Source organism: Rhinolophus sinicus, linkage group LG06, assembly GCF_036562045.2.
Source record: "Rhinolophus sinicus isolate RSC01 linkage group LG06, ASM3656204v1, whole genome shotgun sequence".
Lineage (NCBI taxonomy): Eukaryota > Metazoa > Chordata > Mammalia > Chiroptera > Rhinolophidae > Rhinolophus > Rhinolophus sinicus.
The window spans coordinates 135,061,446-135,085,798 of record NC_133756.1 but is presented as its reverse complement, the minus strand read 5'-3'; the positions used below and the strand labels follow the sequence as shown (position 1 = coordinate 135,085,798).

General features: G+C 38.3%; 1 protein-coding gene across 2 annotated transcripts in view; it reads right to left on the bottom strand.

Moving 5' to 3' along the window:
• The window catches only part of NELL1 (neural EGFL like 1), a 757,006-nt gene that overhangs the window by 9,928 nt on the left and 722,725 nt on the right, over positions 1–24,353 (bottom strand). For both annotated transcript variants that reach the window (XM_019742633.2, XM_019742632.2), the window contains one exon: positions 7,396–7,589. In XM_019742633.2, coding sequence (XP_019598192.2) covers positions 7,396–7,589 — 194 coding nt within the window. The remainder of the gene's footprint in view (positions 1–7,395; positions 7,590–24,353) is intronic.

The following is a 24,353-nucleotide window of genomic DNA, read 5'->3' as shown; positions in this document are numbered from 1 at the left end:
TTCTCAAGGATAGACCAAGTGTTGGGGTACAAAACTAGTCTCAATAAATTAAAGAAAACTGAAATTATGCAAAGCATATTTTCTGAGCACAAAGGTATGACACGAAATTTACTACTAGAAGAAAGCTGGATAAAAACAAATACGTGACGACTCACTAAGGAGAAAAGAATAGACAAAAAAGAAAAAAAGAAAAGAAAATTAGAAATGAAAGAGAAATTACAACAGACAGCACAGAAATATAAAGGATTATACAAGAATACAATGAAAGGCTATATGCACTAAATTCAATAACTTAGGAGAAATGAAATAATTCTGAGAAATACATAACCTTCTTAGACTGAACCATGAAACTCGAAAAATTGAAACAATAATGAAACCCCTCCCAAAAAACAAAAGTCCTCGACCAGATGGTTTCACTGGCAAATTCTACCAAACATTCAAAGAATTAATATTACCTATCCTTCTCAGTCTTCCAAAAAATTGAAGAGCAGGAATACTTTCTAACTCATTTCACGAGGTCAACATTACCCTGATACCCAAACCAGAAAAGGATAACACACAAAAAAGAAAATTACAAACCAATATCTCTGATGAACATAGATGCAAAAATCCTAAACAAAATATTAGCAAAATGAACACAACAATGCATTAAAAGGATCATGTATCATGATCAAGTGAGATTTATTCCAAGGATGAAAGGATGGTTCAACATTCACAAATCAATCAATATGATACACTGCATTAACAAAATAAAAGTAAAAATCATATAACTATATCAATTGATGCAAAAAATTTGACAAGATACAATGTCCACTTATGATTAACACACTCAATAAAATGGGTATAGAAGAAAAGTACCTCAACCTAATAAAGGCCATATGTGACAAACTCTAGGCTAAATACTCATTGGTGAAAAACTGGAAACTTTTTCCGTGAGATCAGGAACAAGACAGGACGCCCACTCTCACCACTGTTATTCGACAGAGTATGGAAGTTCTAGCCAGAGCAAACAGGCAAGAGAAAGAAATAAAAGACATCCAAACTGGGAATGAAGAAGTAAAACTGTCACTTTTTGCATAAATTATGATTCTATACATAGAAAACCCTAAAGATTCCACCATATGACAGTTAGAAACACCAAACAAATACAGGAAATTTGCAGGATGCAAAATCAATATACAAAAATCTGTTGTGTTCCTATATGAAAACAACAAAATATTAGGAAGAGCAATAAAGTAAACAGTCCCATTTGTAATTGCAACAAAAAGAATAAAAAGCTAGGAATATACTTAACAAAGGAAGTGAAGGACCTACACACTGAAAACTACAAGACATTATTGAAAGAAATTGAAGAAGACACACAGAAATGGAAAGATATTCTGTGGTCATATATTGGAAGAATTAAGATTGTTAAAATGGCCATATTACCTAATGCAGCATTCTGATTTAATGCAACCCCCATCAAAATCCCAAAGGCATTTTACAAGAAACAGAACAAAAAGTCCTCAAATTTGTATGGCACCACAAAAGACACCAAAGAGATCCTAAACAAGAAGAATAAAGCCCAAGGTATAATACAACAGGCATCAAACTATACTAGAAAGTCACAATAATCAAAACAATATGGTACTGGCAGAAAAACACACAGACCAATGGAGTAGAATTGAGAGCCCAGAAAGAAACTTACACTTAAATGGACAACTGATTTTCAAGAAGGAGCCACAATCATACAGTGGAGAAAGGAAAGTCTCTTTAATAAATATTGTTGGGAAACCTGGAAAGCCACATGCAAAGGAATGAAATTAGACTGTTGTTTGCGTATTTTTACTTGATTTTTTTTGGGGGGGATAGGCAGCATACAGGTATGTCTTGCTTTATTATCAATATGCTTTAGCTTAAACTTACCACTTTACACCAAATGTTGTTTGTTTATTTATTTATACTAGATGTCCTACATCTTTATTTATACTGTATACTGTACTTCACCCCCCTTTCTTGCTTTATTGGCTTTTAAAAAAGGTGTTTTTTTTGTTGTTGCTGTTTTTTTGCCATTATCTGATTTTCTCATACTTCTGGGGCACAATTACATATATTTCAGTCCTATTGATATTGACGCACAGATCACTGATATTCAGTTTAATTTTTCAGAATCTTTAGATTTCATTTTAAATAAATGTCTATTGCTATGTATTCAAGGTCATTAAGATATTTGGCTGGTGTAACCATTATGTAAAATGACTCCCAAGGGGTTTACTTTAACCAAGAGAAGCTAAGAAAAGTAATCATAGCTACAACATGACGCCATTTGGTCAGCTCCACGACAGAGGGCACAGTATCACTCTCCCCAAGTACACAAAGACCAGGCCTCAGGAGCCCACATGGCGAAGTCCATGGACAACATTAAACACAGGGACGGATTCTTTGAGAAGAGACTACTGTGCAACAGGCAATGAGACCCAATCAGAATGTCAGGTAGTTGCCTATCTGATTAGAAGGATGAATAAGTGAATAATCTCCAAGGTTAGTGCAAAATAATTTCACATCTCATCAATTACGTGAAAATGCCAAATAGGCCCTTCTTAGTCTATAACATGTTCAGAAAAATAGCTATGTTCACTTTGGCTTTAAATTACAGGGTAACTGTCAAGAAAATCATTTTTAATAATGAAAATGTCACAGGTGGCTCCATTCATTCACTAAGAATGCCATTATGAAACCTCAGCGCACAGAGCACAACTGTACTAGAATCCAAATTTGGCAAGAAAATGAAGCCAACTGATGGTGAGTAACCCTTCTTGCCATAGATCTCCGGGGTCATTCTCAGAGCTTGCCCTCTCTCCCAGCTGGAGTGGATAGAACAATCCCACTTAAATGCCAAAGATGTATTTTCCTCCCCTCTACCATAGGAGTTAAATGCTTTTATGCAGTTTTATATATGAAAGTTCAGCTATAAACAATTAATAACATTTAAACTGCTTTTGAATTTTAAAAAGCAGGAACATACACTTTCCTAGAAAATAAAAACCTAATTTATCCTTATTATGCCTTGGAAAGTTATGGGTTTTATAATGTAGATTACACATTTTATTACTGAATAGTCAACAGATGATACATTTACTCCAGATTGCATAATATCACTATTTTTCTTTCTACCATAGTTTCAAAACTTTTAAATTAAGAGAGTAGAATTAGGTAAAAGTATGTCTATTGAATAATAACACAAACTAGAGTTTGGCAAACTGATACCCAGTGTCCAAATTTGACAAGTCACTTGTTTCTATGAATAAAGATTTTTTGGAACATAGCTTCCGTCATTCATTTACATATTGCCTATCGCTGCTTTCACATTACAATGTCAGAGTTGGGAATTTGAGACAGAAACCCTACAGTGTGCAAAGCCCAGTTGGCCCTTTACAGAAAAAGTTTTCTGATCCCTAATATAAAAGTATAAAATTAGGAGGGGTATTCTAGACTCCTCTTTTCTACCTTCTCACATACAAATATATTGGGCTTTGACATCCACTCCTTCTACACACTGTTAATTTTGCTTCAGGTTACCCCCACCATCTAGTCAATTAGTCCTCTCTAATTAGCACCTAAGGTCGAAAAAACTTAGCAGTTATTTAATCCAACTGTCTTATTTTAATGAGGAGGAAACCAGGTCTAGAGAGAGGAGATGACTTTTCCACATAGTAAATTAATAATAAATCAGGAGCTAGACCCCAATCTGGACTTTCGTAACAATGATTTTGTATCATGAGGCAGTGAGAGGGTAGGAAAAAATGATTTCAGATAAACTGAGATCAGAAGGATTCTTGAGGCACTGAATCTCAAAGTGTAGTCCTCTGACCCGCATCATTCGACTCTCCTGGGAACTAGTTAGACATGCAAATAGTTGTGCCCCAACCCAGACCTACTGAGCCGCAGAGTCTGAGGGTAAGTCAGTGATCAAAGTTTCACAAGTCCTGCAGGTGATGGTGGTGCAAGGGAACGTGTGACAACCACGAATGGAGAAACAAAGTGCCCAGTCAGTTGAGGAATTAGCATGGTATAACCTTCAAGCGCCTGCAGTGAAAAGGCAGGGTTTGGAATAGCACAGTAGGAAGATGACGTCGGGGAGTGGACTGAACATGGAGGCACCGAAGGGTCCCAAGCCTGCGAGTGGCAGCTGGCATCAAATCACAGCACAGCCACTCTTAAGTGCCTTCAAGCCCAGCACAAGCAACAACCAACCACAAATCAATTTGTAGTTCCCATAAAGTGGTCATAAGCTGGTCACAAGTGGCAGTGGACCTTGCCCTGCACCAGAGCCCCTCCCAAGAGGCTCTGGAACCAACACACCTGTTGGCCCGTTTTAGCCTTCACCAGGGCACCCCCCAACCAGCTCCACAACGACAGACCCAAAGGGAGTCACCAGAGCTGTGCTAATGCAAATCCTGATCTGTGGGGTCAGTCCCCACACAACAGCTTGTCTGTTGTAATCAAGGCCAGAACTCATAAACAGTCAATCTGTGGTACAACCCCACTCACTGACGTGCCAGCAGCAATCAAGTCTCAGCTACAACAGGAAAGCACACACATCCCACACAAGGGACCACTCTAGAGCACCCAGCTCAGATGACCAGGGAGACTGCATCACTGGGCTCCATGGCACACTTACTGCATAAGGCCATTCTGCCAAGACTGGAAGACACAGCTGATCTAGCTAATACACAGAAACAAACACAGGGAGGCAGCCAAAATGAGAAGAACCATGTCCCAAATGAAACAAATTGACAAAACTCCACAAGAAGAACTAAACTAAATGGAGACAAGCAATCTACTAGACGTCGAGGTCAAAACACTGGTTATAAGGATGCTCAGTGAATTGAGGGGAAGAGTAGATGAATTCAGTGAGAACCTAAAAGCAGAGCTGAAACTATATAAAAGAATGATTCAGAAATTGAAAAGAACGATTCAGAAATTAACAACATAATAACTGAATGAAGAATCTGTTAGAGGGAATCCACAGCAAATTAGACGAAGAAAAAAATCACATTAATGATCTGGAAAGACAAGGTAGTGGAAAACACCAATTGGAACACACACACACAATAAAGAGAATCCAAAACAATGAGGAGAGTTTAAGGGGCCTCAGGGACAACATCAAGCATACCAACATTCACACAATAGGGGTACCAGAAGGAGAAGAGAGACAGCAGATGATTGAAAGCTTATTTGAAGAAATTATGACTGAAAATTTCCCTAACCTGGCAAAGAATATAGACATACAAGTCCAGGAAGCACAGACAGTCCCAAACAAGAAAACCCAAAGAGGACCACATCAAAACACATTATAGTTAAAAAGCTAAAGGTTAAAAACAAAGAGAGAATCTTAAAAGTAGTGAGGGAGAAAAGTTAGTTACAAACAAAAGAGCTCCTATAAAACTATCAGCTGGTTTCTCAACAGAACTTTGCAGGCCAGAAGAAATTGACAAAAAATATTCAAATTCATGAAAAAGAAAGATGTACAACCCTTATTATTCTACCAGGTAGGCTGTCATTTAGAATTGAAGGAAAGAGTAAAGTTTCCCAGACAACAAAAAACTACCAGTACTATTTAAAAAAATGTTAAAGGAACTTCTTTAAGAAGAAAAGATGAACAATATGAATACAAGAGAGTAAAAAATTCTCACTGACAAAGGCAAACACTTAGCAAATGAAGTGGATCGTCCACATTTTGCTTGCTGAATGGAGCCTTAATTGCCAACTTCTTCCCGAAGGCCTTCTCAACAATTCTAACCCACAATGAGATTTTTCTTCTCTTAAAAACTTTTTTCCCTTTGAGTCAGTGCCACGTGGTTATATATTTTACTTATTAACTTGAAAATGTCTTGAGGGAATGTCCCACAAGTCATTAACATAATTCTGAGCTGAGAGTTTGAGCTCAGTCAAGTTGGATTGACTGACGGCTTAAATGGTTTCACATATACTAACTGTATCAATTGATATCATCTATAGAGTATTACAGGATACATGGCAAGATGAGAAAACTATGAAATTTGGGGCAAGCAAGTGGAATTCACGTCCCACCTTACACATTTATATCTTGTGATATTTAGGCAACCTTTCTTGCCCTAAAAGTTAGAAACTTGGTTTCTTCATCTTTCAAAGTTGTGATACTGGTTTTAAATTACAGAGTGCTTGTAACATGGGAGGTGCTCCATAAACGTGGGTAATGGACCTATAGTTGGATGTCAAAGTAGGTTTACGTGTAAGGGGTGGGGGGGACGGTGTTTTGGGGTAATGATCTAAAGACTTGGTAATATAGCTTTCCTAAATACCGTGTTTCCCTGAAAAAAAAAGACCTAATCGGAAAATAAGCCCTAGCATGATTTTTCAGGAGGATATCCCCTGAGCATAAGCCCTAATGCATTTTTTTGCAGCAAACCTTAATATAAGACCCGGTCTTAGTTTTGGGGACATACGGTAGGTGCCCCCACGTCTGTTGGAGGTGTGGCAGACTTGAAGGCAGGTAAATGAACTGGATGACTTTTCAAGGTTCACTTCAACTCTTTTTCTACAGAGCACTATGAATTTCTCAGGAGACCAGCTCTCTAAGAGGCTACTAAACCAGTGATTTTTGTGGTTCCCATGCCTACACCAAAATAAATAATGCAAGATGTAGAGCAAAGCAATATCAAAAGAAAATGAATATCCAAGATGAACAGAAGATGAAATAAAGCACAAGGAAATGAAACACTTTGATAAGCCCATTTTGCAAAGTATAAAGCAAAACCAGTCAATGACAGCATTTTATTTTCAGAAACATTAAGCTCACTTCTGGACAGCTTCATGTAAGGACAAGCCTGGCCCTGAGAACCACAAACAAGACATCATTTTCCAGAAGGTATTGTCATTTGTTCAGAATGGGAGACTGACACTCTCTGACCATTGGAGGCAAGTCTCTGAGCCTTGCTTTTCTGGATGATGTCGCCACAAAAGTTAGCAAGTTCATACAGCAAGTTCATAGCAAGGTGATCACTTCAGGCAAAGAGTAGTTTTAACTAGCAAGTCTGTGTAAGTGTGGGATGAGGGCTTAGTAAAGTTCTCACCCAAGCAACCTTATAGGCACGGCAGGCTCTCAGCAGGGAGGGCTGACATTGACGTCTCTGCCCTGCCACCCCTGCGCTCTGCAGTCTCCTCAACACCACACCTCACTTTTCACTAAGAGGAGATTTGCCTGCCATGCAACATCATCATTACTCATAGCACATATTAGAATAGAAGAAGTCTTTTCAGGAACTATAGGACACCCTCAAGTCAACAACCTGGAAGAAAGAGGTGAGGAGGGAGAGAAGAGAGGGAGGAAGAGAAAGAACAGTTACAATTTCTGCCGAGCTACATCAGTCTTACCTTGCAGGAACACACAGAACACCTGTCTTCTTTCAGGGTCCACACCTGGCCATTGCGCTTCAGTCCTCCTTCATGGGGGCAGTCACCAGAGCAGGAGGGCCCAGCGGGACAGAGGCAGTCGAAGCCCCCTGCCAAGTTGACACAGGCAGAATCATTCCAGCAGGTATGTGTTCTTAAGGCACATTCATCAATGTCTGCAATAAAGAAAGTACAGAGCTTTAGAATCGAGCTGATTATTAGAAAATAATCATTTACAATACCATTAATTAACATGATTGAGCATTCAGTTTGTGCCAGGTACTGTGCCAAGCTGTTCACATACATTGCCTCACATACTCTGTAAGGGAGCTCTGTGTTAGAGGATCCGTTCTTATTTCTATTTTGCAAATAAAGGAGCTGAGGTTCACAGAAGTTACATATCAGGTCCACTGTCACATAGCTAATAAGTGGTAGATCTGAGGCTCAAACTCGTAACACTTGGACTCCAATTACTAAACTATATAGTAGCAGCTGTGAACTAGTTTTAGGATATTCTCAAGAAATGTACCATCCAGAGATCATAAACACTGCTAATGGATTAAAGTGTGGATACCCCCTATGGAGATCTGGGTCTTTGACAAAAGGTGTGAATAGATTAGCCACCAAGTAGGAACTAGGGGGAATTAGGGCCAACCTGAGCCAGTTAGACTGCTCCCAGGTCCTGGGCCCAGGGTGAAAGGAGAGGGGCTACTTCTTGGTAGGTGCTTTCCTAATCAAGCCTCCCCCTCCTCATGACCAGCAGCACTTTTGCCTGTGGGAGAAAACATCCCAGAGCTACAGTAGGCTATGGCATGGGCGTTGATGAAAGACACACACACACATTTTGCTGTTTTTCATTGATATCTAAGTATGGAAGGAAAACATAAATCCAGTCAGCCCTCCCTGACATTGCAAACTCATGTGACCTTAAAGACATCTCAAACACATAGCTGTCGGCCCTACCGGACAATCCCTTACCTCACAAGGCAGCTAATTCTGTCATCAAGTAACTCTTTTAGAAATGTTTTCCTTCAATTGAAATGAGATATAGTAATCAATAACTTCTACTTCTTGGTACTAATTCTGTCTGAGACCATTCAAGAAAACTACTTGATTTTTCTTATTTATGACCATCTTTATGGTCACTTGTCTACCAGAGTATTCTGCTCCACTGATTAGTCTACGGTCATGGCCTTCAAATATCCTTCAGAAGACAACATTCATTCCAATCAACTTTTACCGAAGGTCTGCTATGCGCAAGGTTCTTCGCACATGAGGTGTCATAAATGTTGACCGTGACATGTAAGACACTGTCCTCGTGAACGTGATAAGGAGAAACACAGGAATACATATAGATAACTATTGGTGGGCTATGTATTAATAGGCTTGACTTTTATAGTAAGTTAGGATAAGAACAGTATAAATTAACTTATTTTACATCCTAAATTGCAGGTTAACTACGTATCAGATTGTAGGCATTTGGTTAAAGATAATGGATTAAATTAAAGAGCAAATAAATGTCAGTGGCATTTTTCCCTAAACTGCTCAAGCAATAAGGTCCTTAAAAGCATAATATCAATTTTACTGCTATTTTATATTTATATATTGTTTCAAAGTGTTTCAAATCTCTTCTTTCGTGAATTATGCCGTGGAACTGCAAGACAGAAACAGTTAATCTCATTTTACAAAAGAAGGAACTAATGTACAGAGATGGCTAAGTGGTCACACAGCCTGTACATTTTAGAGCAAGGACTGTGTCCTAGGCCTTCTGACAGACACACTAGACTTCTGTCTGCTATTCTGCGCCAACTCAAGGTCTGAAGTCACCTTTCAGCATAGTAGAATGTTCTGTGGTTTTACCTACTTTCAACTACTTACCCTCTAGACATTGCAACTCATTTTCAAGAATATGAACTTACATGAATCCTCTGTAGAATTTTTAATTGAAATGCTGAGAATGATATAGTACTCAACATCTGCTAGATAGAATTTTGAAACTACTGTGACTTAAAAATCATGAGAAATAAATGACTTATCTTTTCTGACTGAATGGATGCACTGTATTGGTATAAAACTTGGCTTCACAGCAGTGTGACAAAGTAGAAGATGTTAAGGAATTCCAGTAATATTTCTAGATTTACTTTTTGTCTTTGTCCCACCAATTGTAGACTCAGTCAAGACATCTATTTAATGAGTGATGATTATTCCTTTGAAAACTGTGAAAATGATCCCAAATTATGATGCCTAGATTCCGGGTCAATTATACTCAGACCTCAATTACATCCTCATCGTTCCTAGACATGTCCATGCTCTTCTCAATACAATTGACCATATGAGGCTTTTGCCTAGAAACCACTCTCACCTCCCTAGTCTCCGTCCCCTTCTCTGAATCTTCCTAACTAAAGTAGCAGTGAATATGGGAGTCAGGTGACCCATGTTTGAAAGCAATCTTCCATTTAATTGAGTGCTTACTGGGTACAGGTCATTTTTCACATCCTTGATCATATTATTTAGTTCTCTGACCCTCATTTATTTCTTGTATAAAACTATACCCACCTAATCTATGGTCATTTGAAAATAAAAAGGTAGATATCAATGACTCAGTAAATATTTGTTTCTTGATTGAATTAATGTAAATATTTACGGTAAGGTTCAAGCCCTACCTCCTTGGTTAAGTATTTCCCAATATGCTGTCAATGCATAGTAACATGTACCACCGCTGAACTCCCACTGTAATGACAGGCGTTGGTAGATAGCTTACTATTTAGGTATACACTACTTTGGAACAATAGTAAAATGATACATGTGCATTATTTTCACTCCCCAGTTTTTGCTGCAACAACTAAAATGTTCAATCTTGATACTTCTCTCATCCCATTTATAACTGAGTTTATATGTCTAGGAGATGCAGAGTAAATTGTTAGATAGACTGATGGCTCATCACATGTGTAATTATACAAATAATAGAATTCACCTTTCTTCGAATTCTGTGTTAGCTCATATCTTCATACTCATCATTGTAAAGCCTCCTATCTGATCGCCCTGACTTCAGCTACTTCTCATGTTAATCCAGCGGTTTTTGATTGTGGGCCCAATAGATACATCTGGGGACCCTTTGAAAAACTCCTGGTGCTCAGGCTCATCACCACTAGAGACAGATTTAATTGGTGTAAAGTCGGATGCAGACATCTGGGCTCTGTTCAGCTAGATGAGAATCATTGCTCTAAACACTTTCCACAGGGGAGTGGTGTTCCAAAAAGCCGATCTGTCCATGTCACTCCTCTGTTTACCACCTCTCAGTGGTTTTCTGATGCTTATAACAAAAGGTTCAAACTCCTAGCATAACATACAAGCCCCAATCTTACCCTTCCATTGTTACATTCTGTCTCTTACCCTTTCTGTTCAAAAACAATGGGTCATACACAGACAGACCATGTTGTTTCCTCTGTCTGTAACTTTGAACATGCCTTTTCTTCTTATAGGAGTACTCTCCCCTTCCTTAGCTCTACTTTCTCTTAGCCTACATGGAATGGGCGGGAATATAAATTAATTGATTAGGTAAGCACTTCCCTTCCTATGCTATATTCACTCCCACGTAGTCTTCAAAATCAGGATCAAGTATCACCATCCCTCATTTTGCAAGACAGTCACTATTGACTTTCTCTGTACTTGATATGTAATGCTATCTTGCACTTATCTCTCAGAAGTTACATGCTTAATATATCCATCTCCATAGAGAGAAGAGACTAAATATATTCATTTTTTTTCCTAATACACTGTGGATGTTCAATGTATTTATTTACCTTAATTAAATTCAGGAAATTTATAGACTGATACTATTCTAGAGCCTACTTTGCCAAAATTTGTTCTCTGGGTTCTTCAAGAAGCCTAAGGCATAATCACAATGCTTCTCTTCAGGGAATACATTTTATTGTTGAGTTTTCTTCTGGTAAAGCCCTTGGGTCTGGTTTACACACGATAAATAAAGTAAAATAGGAACCACACTGAAATAGCAAGACGAACTTCCCTTCTCCCTCCCCACTCCAGTTTCTTGTCAAACGCTTGAGGATAAGGGCAGAGGAAGACTTATTAACAAATCACTCAAGAAACTGGAAGAGGAATTTCAACGGATCTACAAACAGTGCCTACAAAGGGATATTTAATTCATGGTCTCCTTTAAAATAATCACTAAATTGGTAATTAATGCCCAACTATAATTTGCTGCTTTTAACATGTGGTTATTTTGCATTACAAAGTTGCAAACATTGGCAGTGTTTTCTTTCATAAATTCAGAACACTGAGCATAAAGAGGAACATACCTCATATGCACAATAAAAACAAGGTGCAAAACCTGGGTTTGCTTTTGTTGCTCCAGAATGAGACGATTTCACAGTTGAATATAGGACCATATTGCCTACAGAGTTCCATGTAATTGCTTTACTTATGACACAGAAATCTAATTCTGCTTCCATGCAATTTAACAGATTTATGGAAAGCCAGATGTTAGCAATTATGGAAACCGACATTATTCATATTCTTGGTAATACAGACCTGTTTGCTCTGCACAAAACCAACTTAATCTATTATACATATCCCAAGGCATCCAAAGAGAAGAAACACCCTATTTACATATTGCAACTGTTGTTCTCTGCTGAGCAAACACAAAGACATTCACCCATGATATTTACCCAAATCATCAGACAGGCCTCCAATGACAAAGAGGCAATGAAACAAAAATCAGGGAAAATATTCCACATTCAAATCTATAATCATTAAAGTGTAGTGTGGTTTTTTTTATTGTAAGTAATGGCTCTCTGTAATTTTCTTGTGTTTCTCCTTGTAAATTCATTATTTAAATGGTCCATACTCAGATGAGATTTTTTTCGATAAAATTCTACTGCTGAGCTTACATTAAAACTAATTTTCTTGCATTGACATTTTCACAATTTCTGAAAGCTGTTATTATTGTAGTCAATTTTGCTTTAAAAAATGTCTAGTTGTGCCTAGTCAATCTGCTTTGTTCTTTAATTTGAGGTTCTTAGGTTTCTCAAGCATGTAAGAAAGTACAATTCAGAGATGTTTATATCAGCAGCAAACAAACTAATCCCAACCTAGCCCCAAACAATTTTCCTACCCTTCAAGAAAAATGGAAGTTTTAATAGCATAACAACTGTAATGGTACCTGCCTCAGGAGCTGAAACTTCTACAAGGTGATTTCAGAGATCAAGGGAAACTTTTTTTTCCAGTGGTTTGGTAGCAGATCAAAGGAGAGAACGTTTTTTATTACCCCATATTCCTCTTTCTTGAATAACTTACACAATATCTACTTTTACTTTCAAACTCAAAACAGGTGATATGTCAGAAAACAAAATTTGACCTGGGGTTTGAATATCCAGCTGTGGGTGTGTTCTGACTTGGAAATCATTACCAGACATTAGTAGGTTGGAAATGAGAACAGAGCTTAGGGGTTTATTAATGATAAACAAGATAGAGCACAGATGCCTCTCCCATAGCTAAAGCAGTATTACTTCTTTTACAGCGGTAGAGGTAAAAAAAAAAAAAAAAATCCAGGCTGCATATTAGCAAATTAAGTGAAAGAAACAAGTAGAGAAATCTGAGGTCTGACAGGGCTTGTAAGATGCAAGGCGAATGAAATTTCAAGCTGCGGAGTATGTTTCAGGTCCGGAACAAGAGAGATGATAGCCGTGCTTGTCATGCTACACCAGGGCGTTCTATGTTCCCTTTAGAGTACAAACTATTAAGAGTGGGTTGACTCACATAGGACACATCAGAAGAGATCTACCAGCATAGCGAGCGGCTCAAACTCATCTTGCTTTAATGAAATATGAGGGGTTCGGCCTGAAAAGGTAAAGACTAAAAGAAGAGACCAGTGAGCTACAGCTCCATCTATTTGAGATGCTATTATGTATCTCTTCCGAAGAAGTGCCAATGTCCCCACAGTGTTAACTCTTCACTCTTTGTTACTGCCTCCCATGTTTCTGAGTCAGGAAGAAACCCTTTCCTATGGTGTTCCTCTGGTTGCTCAACGTGTAATGTTACTCTCCAGTGACTCACCTTTTCCTTTAACTGAGCTGACTCTTCTAAGCGATGGGTAAGGGAAACACCTTGTTTGGGCTTACTCTTGCCTTATCTACTCCCTAGGTCCAGTCTTATTTCCAAGTGTCTACAACTAGCACCTTCATCCTTTCCTAAATGTTTGGGAGCTTGCATGTGACCCTCTCTATAAAGCCTAAATCCTGAAGGTTCTTATGACCATTAGTTTGCAAAATCAGCACCCTTTACTTAACAAATATTGTAATAAGTATTATCATTTCAGTCTAAGAGCTCTCTTTTTGACCCCTGTGGGATATAATATTGCCCTATTTATCTTCTTATTTATTTATTCATCCAGTCACTGGTACCCAACTGAGGCAGGCCATATATAGCCTAGGAAATTGACAATCCCTCCAGATGCAACCTCAGATGCCTCACTCATTACACAAGTACAACCTCAGATGCCTCACTCGTTACACAAGTAACAAGTGACTATACAGCACCTGCAGTTGGAGAAAAACAAGAACAAGTTTTATCCAGCAAGACTAATCCCTATGACTGGGGATCTGATGTTTAGCTAATTTCAATGTCATTATAATGTCATTTGCATTGCGGGTACTCCTATTCCCATCATGCATCTCATTCCATGACAGTTCCGGAGGAACCAAATAAGGAAGAAAAAGGAGGGTCCCACCCAGGGGAAGGAGATGAATAAACCACATCAATGGGATGATACCAATTCCCACCCAGGAGGTATAAACACCCCTGATCCTGACTTTCTTGGTGCGACTTGTTCTCTAGTTCACCTGCGCTTCCCTCTTAAGGGTGTACTTCCATTTCAATAAACTCCCTGTGCTTTCCTGCCACTGTCTCGCTCTTGAATTCTTTCTTGTGTGGAGACAAGAACCCGCTCACCACTGCTCCAGGTTGACATCACACTATCGTTAATCAATTAACTAATTATACATATATTGAACATCTACTCTGTCCTAGAAATAGTGCTAGAGCGGGGATAAAATGGGCAAAACCTGCAGAAATGACCCTATAAGCATGGACCTTACAGTTTTTCCCCCATATTGTAAGTTATTAACATTTCCTCAGGTTCCATCTCTGGTCTTTGTTTCTCTTTCTCCTCTGTGGAAGTAGCATAGCATACCAACTAAAAACTTAAGCTTTGGAACCCAGCAGCTGTGGGTGCCAGTCAATGCGACCTCTTGTTCCAGTTTGCCTGGGATGGAGGAGATCCCTGAGAGAGATGATTTTTCACTGCTAACACCAGGAAAGTTCCAAGCAAAGGGGACAAATGAGTCAACTGCAATCCAGTCCTATCCCTGCAATTTATTGTTTGTATGACTGGAAAATGTGCTCAACCTCTCTGAGCCTTGGCCCATCATTTGTAAAACTGGAAAAACATCCCCTAGGATAATCTGGTAATTTGAGTAAGCACATAAGACAGCGGTTATCTTGTAGTAAATGCTCAAAAATGATTAGCTTCTCTTATTGTTGGACATGTTACTATTGTTCTATATATTTTTCTCTCATAGAGATCAACTCACCTCATGAATTCCACGGCCCCACCTCTTCAGAATATACTCAAATCTGCACCACTGCCCCTGAGCTCTTACTATGCAGCCAACTCCCACTTCCATCTGATACTGAGGATTTCCATGCGAATTCTGAATTCTCAAATTTTCACAGATTTAATTAGTGTACCGTGTAGCCAAACCCAGAAATGCTAACACTTTAAGCTCTTGCTGAGCCCTTAGTAGACTTGGTATTGACATTTAGTGACTCATATTGAAAGAATAGTTTTCTGACACTCCATGAACTTACATTTGTCTCTGACTACTTTTTTTTCCCCCAAGCTGTACAAATTTAGGTGTTTTATTGCCGATGGAGAAAATGGTTTCTTCTACGTAGGAAAACAAGAATAAAATAAAAGCAGAGTAGCCTTCTAAATTAACCAAGTTGGTTTGCTTTCTGCCATGAACCAGTCATGTTTAACTAGTGATAAAATCTGTTTAAAATCAATATAATTTTGACCAGTGGAGAGAATAAATAAAAAATCTATAAATGTTGAACTATGTGCTATCCAAAGAGAATTTTACTGCACAGAGAGGCTATAGTATTCATGCCAATAACCCTAGATTCATACATTTTTATGTATCTGCTTATCAGTGGGAGGGTGAGTTGTGTTATAGCTGTATTCATATCACAGAGAAGTAGAGCAGATGTGTTTTTTACGAATTATTAAATGCCTAACACTGAGCCATACACATTCTATTGTTATATTCATTTTATTGTTAAATCTCTTTAACAAAATTTCACCCTCAATTGAAAAGAATTACCCTCCTTCACTTTAATTTTATGTTGCCTAGATCTCCTTATGTTGCCTTAACTGTGAACACACTTATCTATTTTCCTTATTCATTCAGAACTAATATTCTGGTCTTATTTGCTTTGTGTTTCCCACAGTGTCTTTCACCTACTAAGAAATACATGAACACGTGTTAAATTCGAATCTGGTTGAGCTATGATTTAAAAAAGAACCCTGTCCTCTGGGGCCTCCTTTTCTCTTTGGTAAAATATAGGAGTAGTATAAAATATTTTCTAAGATCTTGTACACTTCCAACCTTACATGATTGCTTTCCATCTTTGTTGGACTAAGTTTATAATTCCAGTGTTACAATATGAGTAGTGACAGAAGGAGAACAGGATAGAGGCAAAAGGAAGAACCTAGCTTCAGGATAACAAAGAGATTTCTTAGAATTAAACAGTTTTCTTGGACATTCAATATTCATTGAAACACCTCTTGTCTCTCTTAATGAGTATTTGCAAGCAGATGCCAAAGAGAGAACGTAATGAAGGGAGCAGCGTGATTTTGTCTGCATTGAAGCCTGAGCAATGTAATCCTTTGTGACAAATATACACAGAGAATCCTGCCAGGGTGAAAACCAAAACTCTCTGTTTTGACAAATCATTCTCTCAAGCAAGCTGTCAGATGAGAAATAATTTCTTCTATCTTCTACACCAAGGAAAGGTCTTAGGCACAGAGAGGTTGCAAAGTAATTTCATTTACTACCAGAAATATTCTACAACTTCCATAGAAATCAAAGGTCAAACAAACAAACAAACAAAAAAACAAACCAACATTGTCAAAGGTACAATTCTAAAAAGAAAGTCTCAGTCTAAATAACAAGAGGGTCAGATTACAATGCCCAAGAATTCAAAGACCTTCCAGGCCTATTATTATCTCCTTTCACCACTCTGTTTATATTGGTTCCTAACTTCCAGAAAGTGGTCAAAGCTCTTCCAAAACCTCTAGGTCACTGGAAGGAGACTTAAGACACAGATCAAGGACACCAATCTGGACCAAATTACCAACAAGGGTAGTATCCGCTGAGAAGACTAACAAGCTACAAACACATCTTAATGTGATCTCATGGTGTCTTTTCATAGATGATTTTTTCTCTTAGACCTTCTTCCTCTCTTCATATTTCTTCTAATTAACTGATTTGGTAAAAACAGATTTGGGGCTGCCTCCTATTTTGAAGAGATAGTCTCTGGAAATATCTAGAAGGCTTTTAGTGAAATCAAGGGAAAATGAAGCAAGGAGTAGGAGTCTTGAGCTCACTGTGCTTTACACTTTTGGGGGATGGGTTCTGTTGTTTTTGAATTTGTCTTTCTGTGTGTTTTACCCTAAGGGAAGTGAAACTATAAGTGGCAAAACTAAGTTGGTTTCCAACAAAAAGCAAAGGATCCCACTGACAAAGATTGCTCCTTGAGCAATCTCTAGTGCAGCTCCTCTGAGCCCTCTTCTGGACCAGGCCTCAGCCTTGGCCTATAAACACTGCAGAGTCTAATACACAAATGATTTTGTGTACTCCACTCAGCCACATTAAAAATACTACCATAGTTTTTTGAGCAAACACTAGAATGCAGCTCAAGGCTGCATCTCTAAGATGATGACTCCAGCTCCCTCAAGTTCCTGCCTGGGCAAGCTCAAGGCTGCCAAAAGAACTTTCTGTTGATTCCAGCCGACACCTGAAGATAGGACCCTATCTCCCAGGCTCTCTGATAGCATAGGAGACTAACTTCAGTAAGAGCCCGTTAACAAAGCCAGATGTGATTTATATGGGCCAATGCCCCCTTACTACTTTTTGTAAATGTCAACTTCTCTGACTCTACTCAAACCTCCATTTTCCTCCCTCATTCTCCTTTCAAATGCCAGTCACATCTACACAAATCGAAGTTGAATTCAATCCACACTAGGTCCTCTTCCGTATTGCAGCAGTCCAGTACTGATTAAAATCTGTCCTTACCACAGGTTCTGGTCAAGATAGTGGAATAGGTAAACACTGTGCTCACTTCCTCCCACAACCACATCAAAATTACAACTAAACTACAGAACAACCATCATTGAGAACCACTTGAATACTAACTGAACAAAATTTCTATAATTAAGGATGTAAAGAAGAAGCAAAATTGAAACTGGTCAGAGGGGCTGAGATGCAAAATGGGAAGGTCCCACACCCACGGTGTGGCGGTTAAGAAACGGGAGGGATATCTTGGCTGCGGAGGTCTTTCCTGAGAAGTGAGGGGTCCCAGTCCCATACGGGCCTCCCCAACCCAGGCCTCCAATTCTGGGAAGAGAAATCACCATAATATCTGGCTATGAAAACAAGTGGGGACTGTGTTTGAGGGAGACTGAGGACTACCTGAGACGTAGGCATTGCAGGTCTTAAAGGGACCGTACAGACTCACTTGTTCATAAACTTGCTCTGAGCTCCAGTGCTTGGGCAGCAACTTGAAAAGTACCAGGGACATAGGGGGAGGGAGTGAACTGACAAGCTTAAGGGCTGGAGGGGCATGGGTCAGGGCAGCTTTCTCCAGCGACAGAAACACTGGCAGATGCCACTATTCCTTTGTTGGATCCTCCCTTCACCAGCCAGAAGGTGCAGGCTAAGCTCTCCATTAACTTAGCTGATGCCGTTGGCCCCATTCTGGTGATTCCAATATCCCACCCAACCCAAATTGCACACCTCTTCCAGCAGCGAAAATCTCTTCCAGCAGCTTCTCTATACAAGTGGCTTGCCTCGGCTCATGCTGCAAACTTTCCTAAAATTAAGGTTAATAAACCCCAAACAAGCAGCATCTGGCCTCAGCATGCCTGGTAGCTCTTGCTAAGTGACCATAAACCCAGCATTAGTAGCAGCTGGCCTTGGTTTATGGCCTAACCTCTCTTGGGCAACTTTAAGCACAGCACAGGCAGCAACCAACCACAGTTCACATTGTAGCTCTCCCAGGTGGTCCCAGGACTGGCAGTGGATGAACATGGCTTGCAAAAGAGCCAATCCCAAGAGGCCTGAAAACCAACATACCTGGTGGCCAGCATCAGACCACAGCAGAACACCACCCAACCAGCTCCACAAATGACAGACCCAAAAGGTGGCCTTTGTAGGCACCAGAACCCTGCTAATGTGAGACCTGCTCTGTGGAGACAGATCCTGCACAACAGCTTGTCCACTGTAATCAAGGCCAGAACTCACAGTCAGCCTGAGGGTAAATCCCATCAACTGATGTGGCAAAAGCAACCAAGGCTCAACTACAACTCATATTCCACACAAGGCAGAATCCTGGAGCACCTAGCTCAGTAGACTAGGGAGACTGTGCCACCAGGTCTCATGGACACCAACTACACAAAGCCACTATGCCGAGACTGGGAGACATGGCAGACCTACATAAAAACAAACACAGGGAATCAACAAAAATGAGGAGTCAAAGAAACTGGTTAAAATAAAAGAACTGGACAATACTCCAGAAAAAGAGCTAAATGAAAGCATCCATCAGATCCAGAGTTCAAAATACAGTTGTCAAGATGCTCAGTGAACTTGGGGAAGAATAGATGAACTCATTGAGAAGTTCAACAAAGAGATAGGAAACATAAAAACGGAGATAGAAAACAAAAGAACCAGACAGAAATGAAGAATACAATTACTGAAATGAAGAACACATTAGAGGTAATCAACAGTAGATTAAATGAAGCAGAGGATCGCATCAGCAATCTATAAGACAAGATAGCAGAAACACCCAATTGGAATGGCAGAAAGAAAAACAAATAAAAATGAGGACAGTTTAAGGGAATTCAGGGACAGCATTAGGTGTGCCAACATCCACATCATAGGGTTAGCAGAAGGAAAAGAGATAGAGAGCAAGGGATTTGAAACCTATTTGAACAAATAATGACTGAAAAGTCCCCTAACGTGAAAAAGGAAATAGACATACAAGTATAGAAGTGCAGAGTCCCAAACAAAATGAACCCAAAGAGGCCCATGCCAAGACACATCATAATTAAAATGCCAAAGGTTAAAGACAAAGAATCTTAAAAATAGCAATAGAAAAGGGAGCTCAAATAAGACTGTGAGCCAATTATCAATAGAAACTCTTCAGACCAGAAGGGATTTGCATGACATATTCAAAATGATGAAAAATGAAGCCCTACAAACTAGATTACTCTGCACAGCAAGGCTATCATTTAGAACGGAAGATGAAATAATTTCCCTGACAAGAAAAAACTATAGGAGTTCATCAAAACTGAACCAGTATTACAAAAGTGTTAAAGGGACTTTTTTAAGTAGAACAGATTAAAAATATGAGTAAAAAAATACAGGGAAGAAAAAAATTCTCACTGAAAAAGGCAAACATATAATAAAAGCAGGCAACTATAAATCTAGTACAAATGTTAAAAGGCAAAAGGGAGATCATGTATAATTACAATAAGTTATGAAATATACACGACTACACACAGAGAAGAATAAAAAATAATGACAAAAACATAAACATGGAGGAGGATAGGTAAAAATTGTATTGGTTGTATAATGTGTTTGAATTTAGGTGACCATAAACTTAAAATAGACTACTACAAACATAGCTTGGTATGTAGGAAACACATGGTAATCACAAACCAGAAATCTACAAGAGATATATAAGAAATAAAGGGAAATAAATCCAAACATAACACTATAGAAAGTCATCAACATACAAGAAAAGAGACGAAGAGAATAAGAAAGGAACAGAGAAGATCTACAAAAACAATCAGGAAAAAATTAATAAAATGGCAATAACTACATACTTATCAATAATTATTTTAAATGTCAATGGAATCGATACTCCAATCAAAAGACACAGGATGGCTGAATGGATAACAAAACAATACTGATACATATACTGTCTGCAAGAGACCCACTTCAGATGGAAAATCACACACAGGGATGTAAAGGGATGAGAAAAAAATGTTTCACGCAAATGAAAACCAAAAAAAGTTGGGATAGCAATACGTATATCAGACAAAATAGACTTTAAAACAAGGGCTGTAACAAGAGACAAAGAAGGACATTTCATAATGAAAAGGGATCAATCCAACAAGAGGATATACCTCTCATAAACTTTAACACACTTAAATGTATAAAACAAATAATGATGGACATAAATGGAGATGGACATAAATGGAGAGATAAACATTAATCGTAAGTCATATTAGAGGATTTTAACACCCCATTGACATCAATTGATAGATCACCAAGACAGAAAATCAACAAGGAAACTGGTCTTAAATAAGACATTAAACCAATGGCCTTAATTGATATTATTAGGACATTACACTGAAACACAGCAGAATATGCATTCTTTTCCAGTGCACTGGGACGTTTTACAGAATTGACCACATGTTAAGCCATAAAACAAGTCTCAATAAATTTAAGAAGAGTGAAATCCTATCACGCATATTCTCCTATTACAATGGTATGAAACTAGAAATCAATTACAAGAAGAAAAATGAAAAACACACAAACACGTGGAGACTAAATAACATGTTACTAAACAATGAACGGGTTAACAACAGGATCAAGAAAGAAATCAAGTTACTTTGAGGCAAATAAAAATGAGAACAACTGCTATTCTATATGACACAGCCATAGTACTTCTAAGAGGGAAATTTATAGCAATAGAGGCCTAGCTCAAGAAACAAGAAAATATCAAATTGAAAACAACAAAATCTAATTTTACACCTAAAGGAAGTAGAAAAAGAGAACAAAGCTCAAAGTGAGTAGAAGGAAGGACATAATAAAGATCAGAGCAAAAATAAACAAAATGCAGTATAAAAAAAGAATAGAAATGATCAATGAAATGAAGAGCTGGTTCTTTGAAAAGATAAACAAAACCGATAAACCTTTAGCCAGAATCATCAAGAAAAAAAAAAAGACAGAAGGCCAAATAAATAAAATCAGAAATGAAAGAGAAGTGACAACCAATACCACAGAAATACAAAGGATTATCAGGAAATACTATGAGCAATTATATACTAACAATTCCTAAATAAACATTTCTCCGAGATAACATACAGATGGCCAATAGACATGGAAAGATGCTCAACATCGTTAATCATCAGGGAAATGTAAATTAAAACTACAATGAGCTATCATGTCACACCTGTCAGAATGGCTATCATCAATAAGTCAACAAACAAGTGTTGGTGAGGAGGTGGAGAAAAGGGAACCCTAGAGCATTGTTGGTAGGACTGCAGATTGGTACAGTCACTATGGAAAACAGTATGAAGGATCCTCAAAAAATTAAAACTAGAACTATCATATTACCTGGCAAATTCACTTTTGGGTATTTATTGAAACAAATCCAAAACACTAATTCGAAAAGAAATATGCACCCCTATGTTCATTACAGCATTATTTATAATAACTAAGATGTGGAAGCAACTGAAGTTCCCAATAATTGATGATTGGACTAAGAAGATGTAGTACATACATACAACGGAATATTACTCAGCCATAAAAAAGAATACAACCTTGCTATTTGTGACAACATGTTTGAACCTAGAGGGTATTATACTAAGTAAGATAAGTCAGATAGAGAAAGTCAAATACCATATGATTTCAGTTACATGTGGAATCTAAAAAACAAAATAAACAAACAAACAAAACTGAAACAAACTCATAGATACAGAAAAGAAATTGATGGTTGCCAGGAAGGAGGGGTTTTGGGAGCGGATATGTGAAAAAGTAAAAGTGATTAAGATGTACCAATTGCCAGTTATAAAAACAGAAAACAGTCACGGGGATGGAAAGTACAGCATAGGCAATATTGTCAGTAATATTTTAATAATTATGTATAGTGTCAGATGGGTACTACACTCATCAAGTTGGTCACTTCGTAAGTTATATCAATGTCTAACCACTATGTTGTACACCTGAAGCTAATATAATATTGTATGTTAATTGGAACTGAAAAATAATTTAAAACTAAAAATCTGTCCTTACAATGTTAGTGTGTGGCTTTGTTTATATTGGACACCACACGGGATGCTAGAGTATAAACATAGAGTATAAACAAAAGGAATTCTTGCAGTTCAGCCATGGTCCAGCTGAGCTACTTAGAGTAAGTTGCAATAAAGGGCTGATGCCCTCATGAGTGGTAGAAATGATTGCACAGAGTCCCTTTATTAATTCATTTATTTGACAAATATTTACTGAGCATGGATGATATGCCAGATATTGTTCTAGGCATTGGGGATACTATAGCAAACAAAACACGCTCAATTCCTGTTCCTGGGAAGGTTAAATTTTAACAGGATAAGGCACACACCACATAATTCCTTCCATGTATCTTCCCAAGGAACCTACAGATGCTTTGGCGTCCTGGCCATCCCTAGGTACTTTTACTGAGTCATGATTAACACATTTTTATGAAACAGAGATGTCTACCTTTTTATTATGTATAATAACAGCTTACTATGCTCTTATACGCTATACTCTTCAGAATTTTCAATATCTTTTCAAATTCATGACCTAATTTGTCCTTCCAAAATATTTAGAATGTTATCTTTACCAACATCTGTAGCAGGAAAATGACCCTATTTGAGTTGCTACAAGGTCATATAACTAAGAATTGGCAGAAACTTGTATTTAAATCCATTTTACTTATATGTGTCCTTAAACTAACTGCTTTGGTAAGTCATTTCACAACTTCTCAGCTTAGAAATTGTTACTGTGTGGCAAAGGAAAATTTAGACCACTCTCTTTTTCCCTTTATCCACTTATAAAATGGGGAATTCTAATGGCCTCACTTTTTTTCAGAAGAAAGGCAATCCAAACAAAAGGAGTAAGAGGAACGAAATTACACAGGTCTGCAGGAAATCACATTGACACAAGTGTGACAGAGGACTTGAGCTTTTGCCCAAAATACTACTATATTTATATAGCTATATTTAATATTAAAATGCCTGCTTCTTAAAAAGTATCAAAGTGTTTTTATAACAAAATAAATACTTCAACAGCATTGAGACACTGATATTATGACATACAATTCACAACTTTCGACTCCTTAAATAGGACTCTTTATAATCTGGTCTCCACCTCTAATACAGGGCTCCTTTCCTGTCATTCCCCACCCACAACACACACCCATATTTATCACGTACTGCATCCACACTGGAAGTCTCACAGTCCCTTGGGCACATTTTGGTCTCTTTCATGACTCTGCCCCCATCAGAGGGCTATTCCTGCCTGAAACACTTACGTTAATACCCGTTTGCCTAGAAAAATTCCTTCTCATCCTATAGACTCAGTGAAAATATACGTTCTGTGAAAGATTCCCATATATATTGCCACCCCCACATGCCCTAACCCCAAGAGGAGTTAGTCACTTTTCCTTAGTCTCTTGTTTTTATTTATTTACGTCTCTAGCTGCTCAACAGCTCAGCCTCCCCTAATCCCTGCCCACCTCCCCTCTCCCCTTTCCAGAACAGAAGGACATTCCTCTTTAAGAATCCCACATGGACTAACGTAGACCAGACCCTTTCAATAAATGCTCATTGA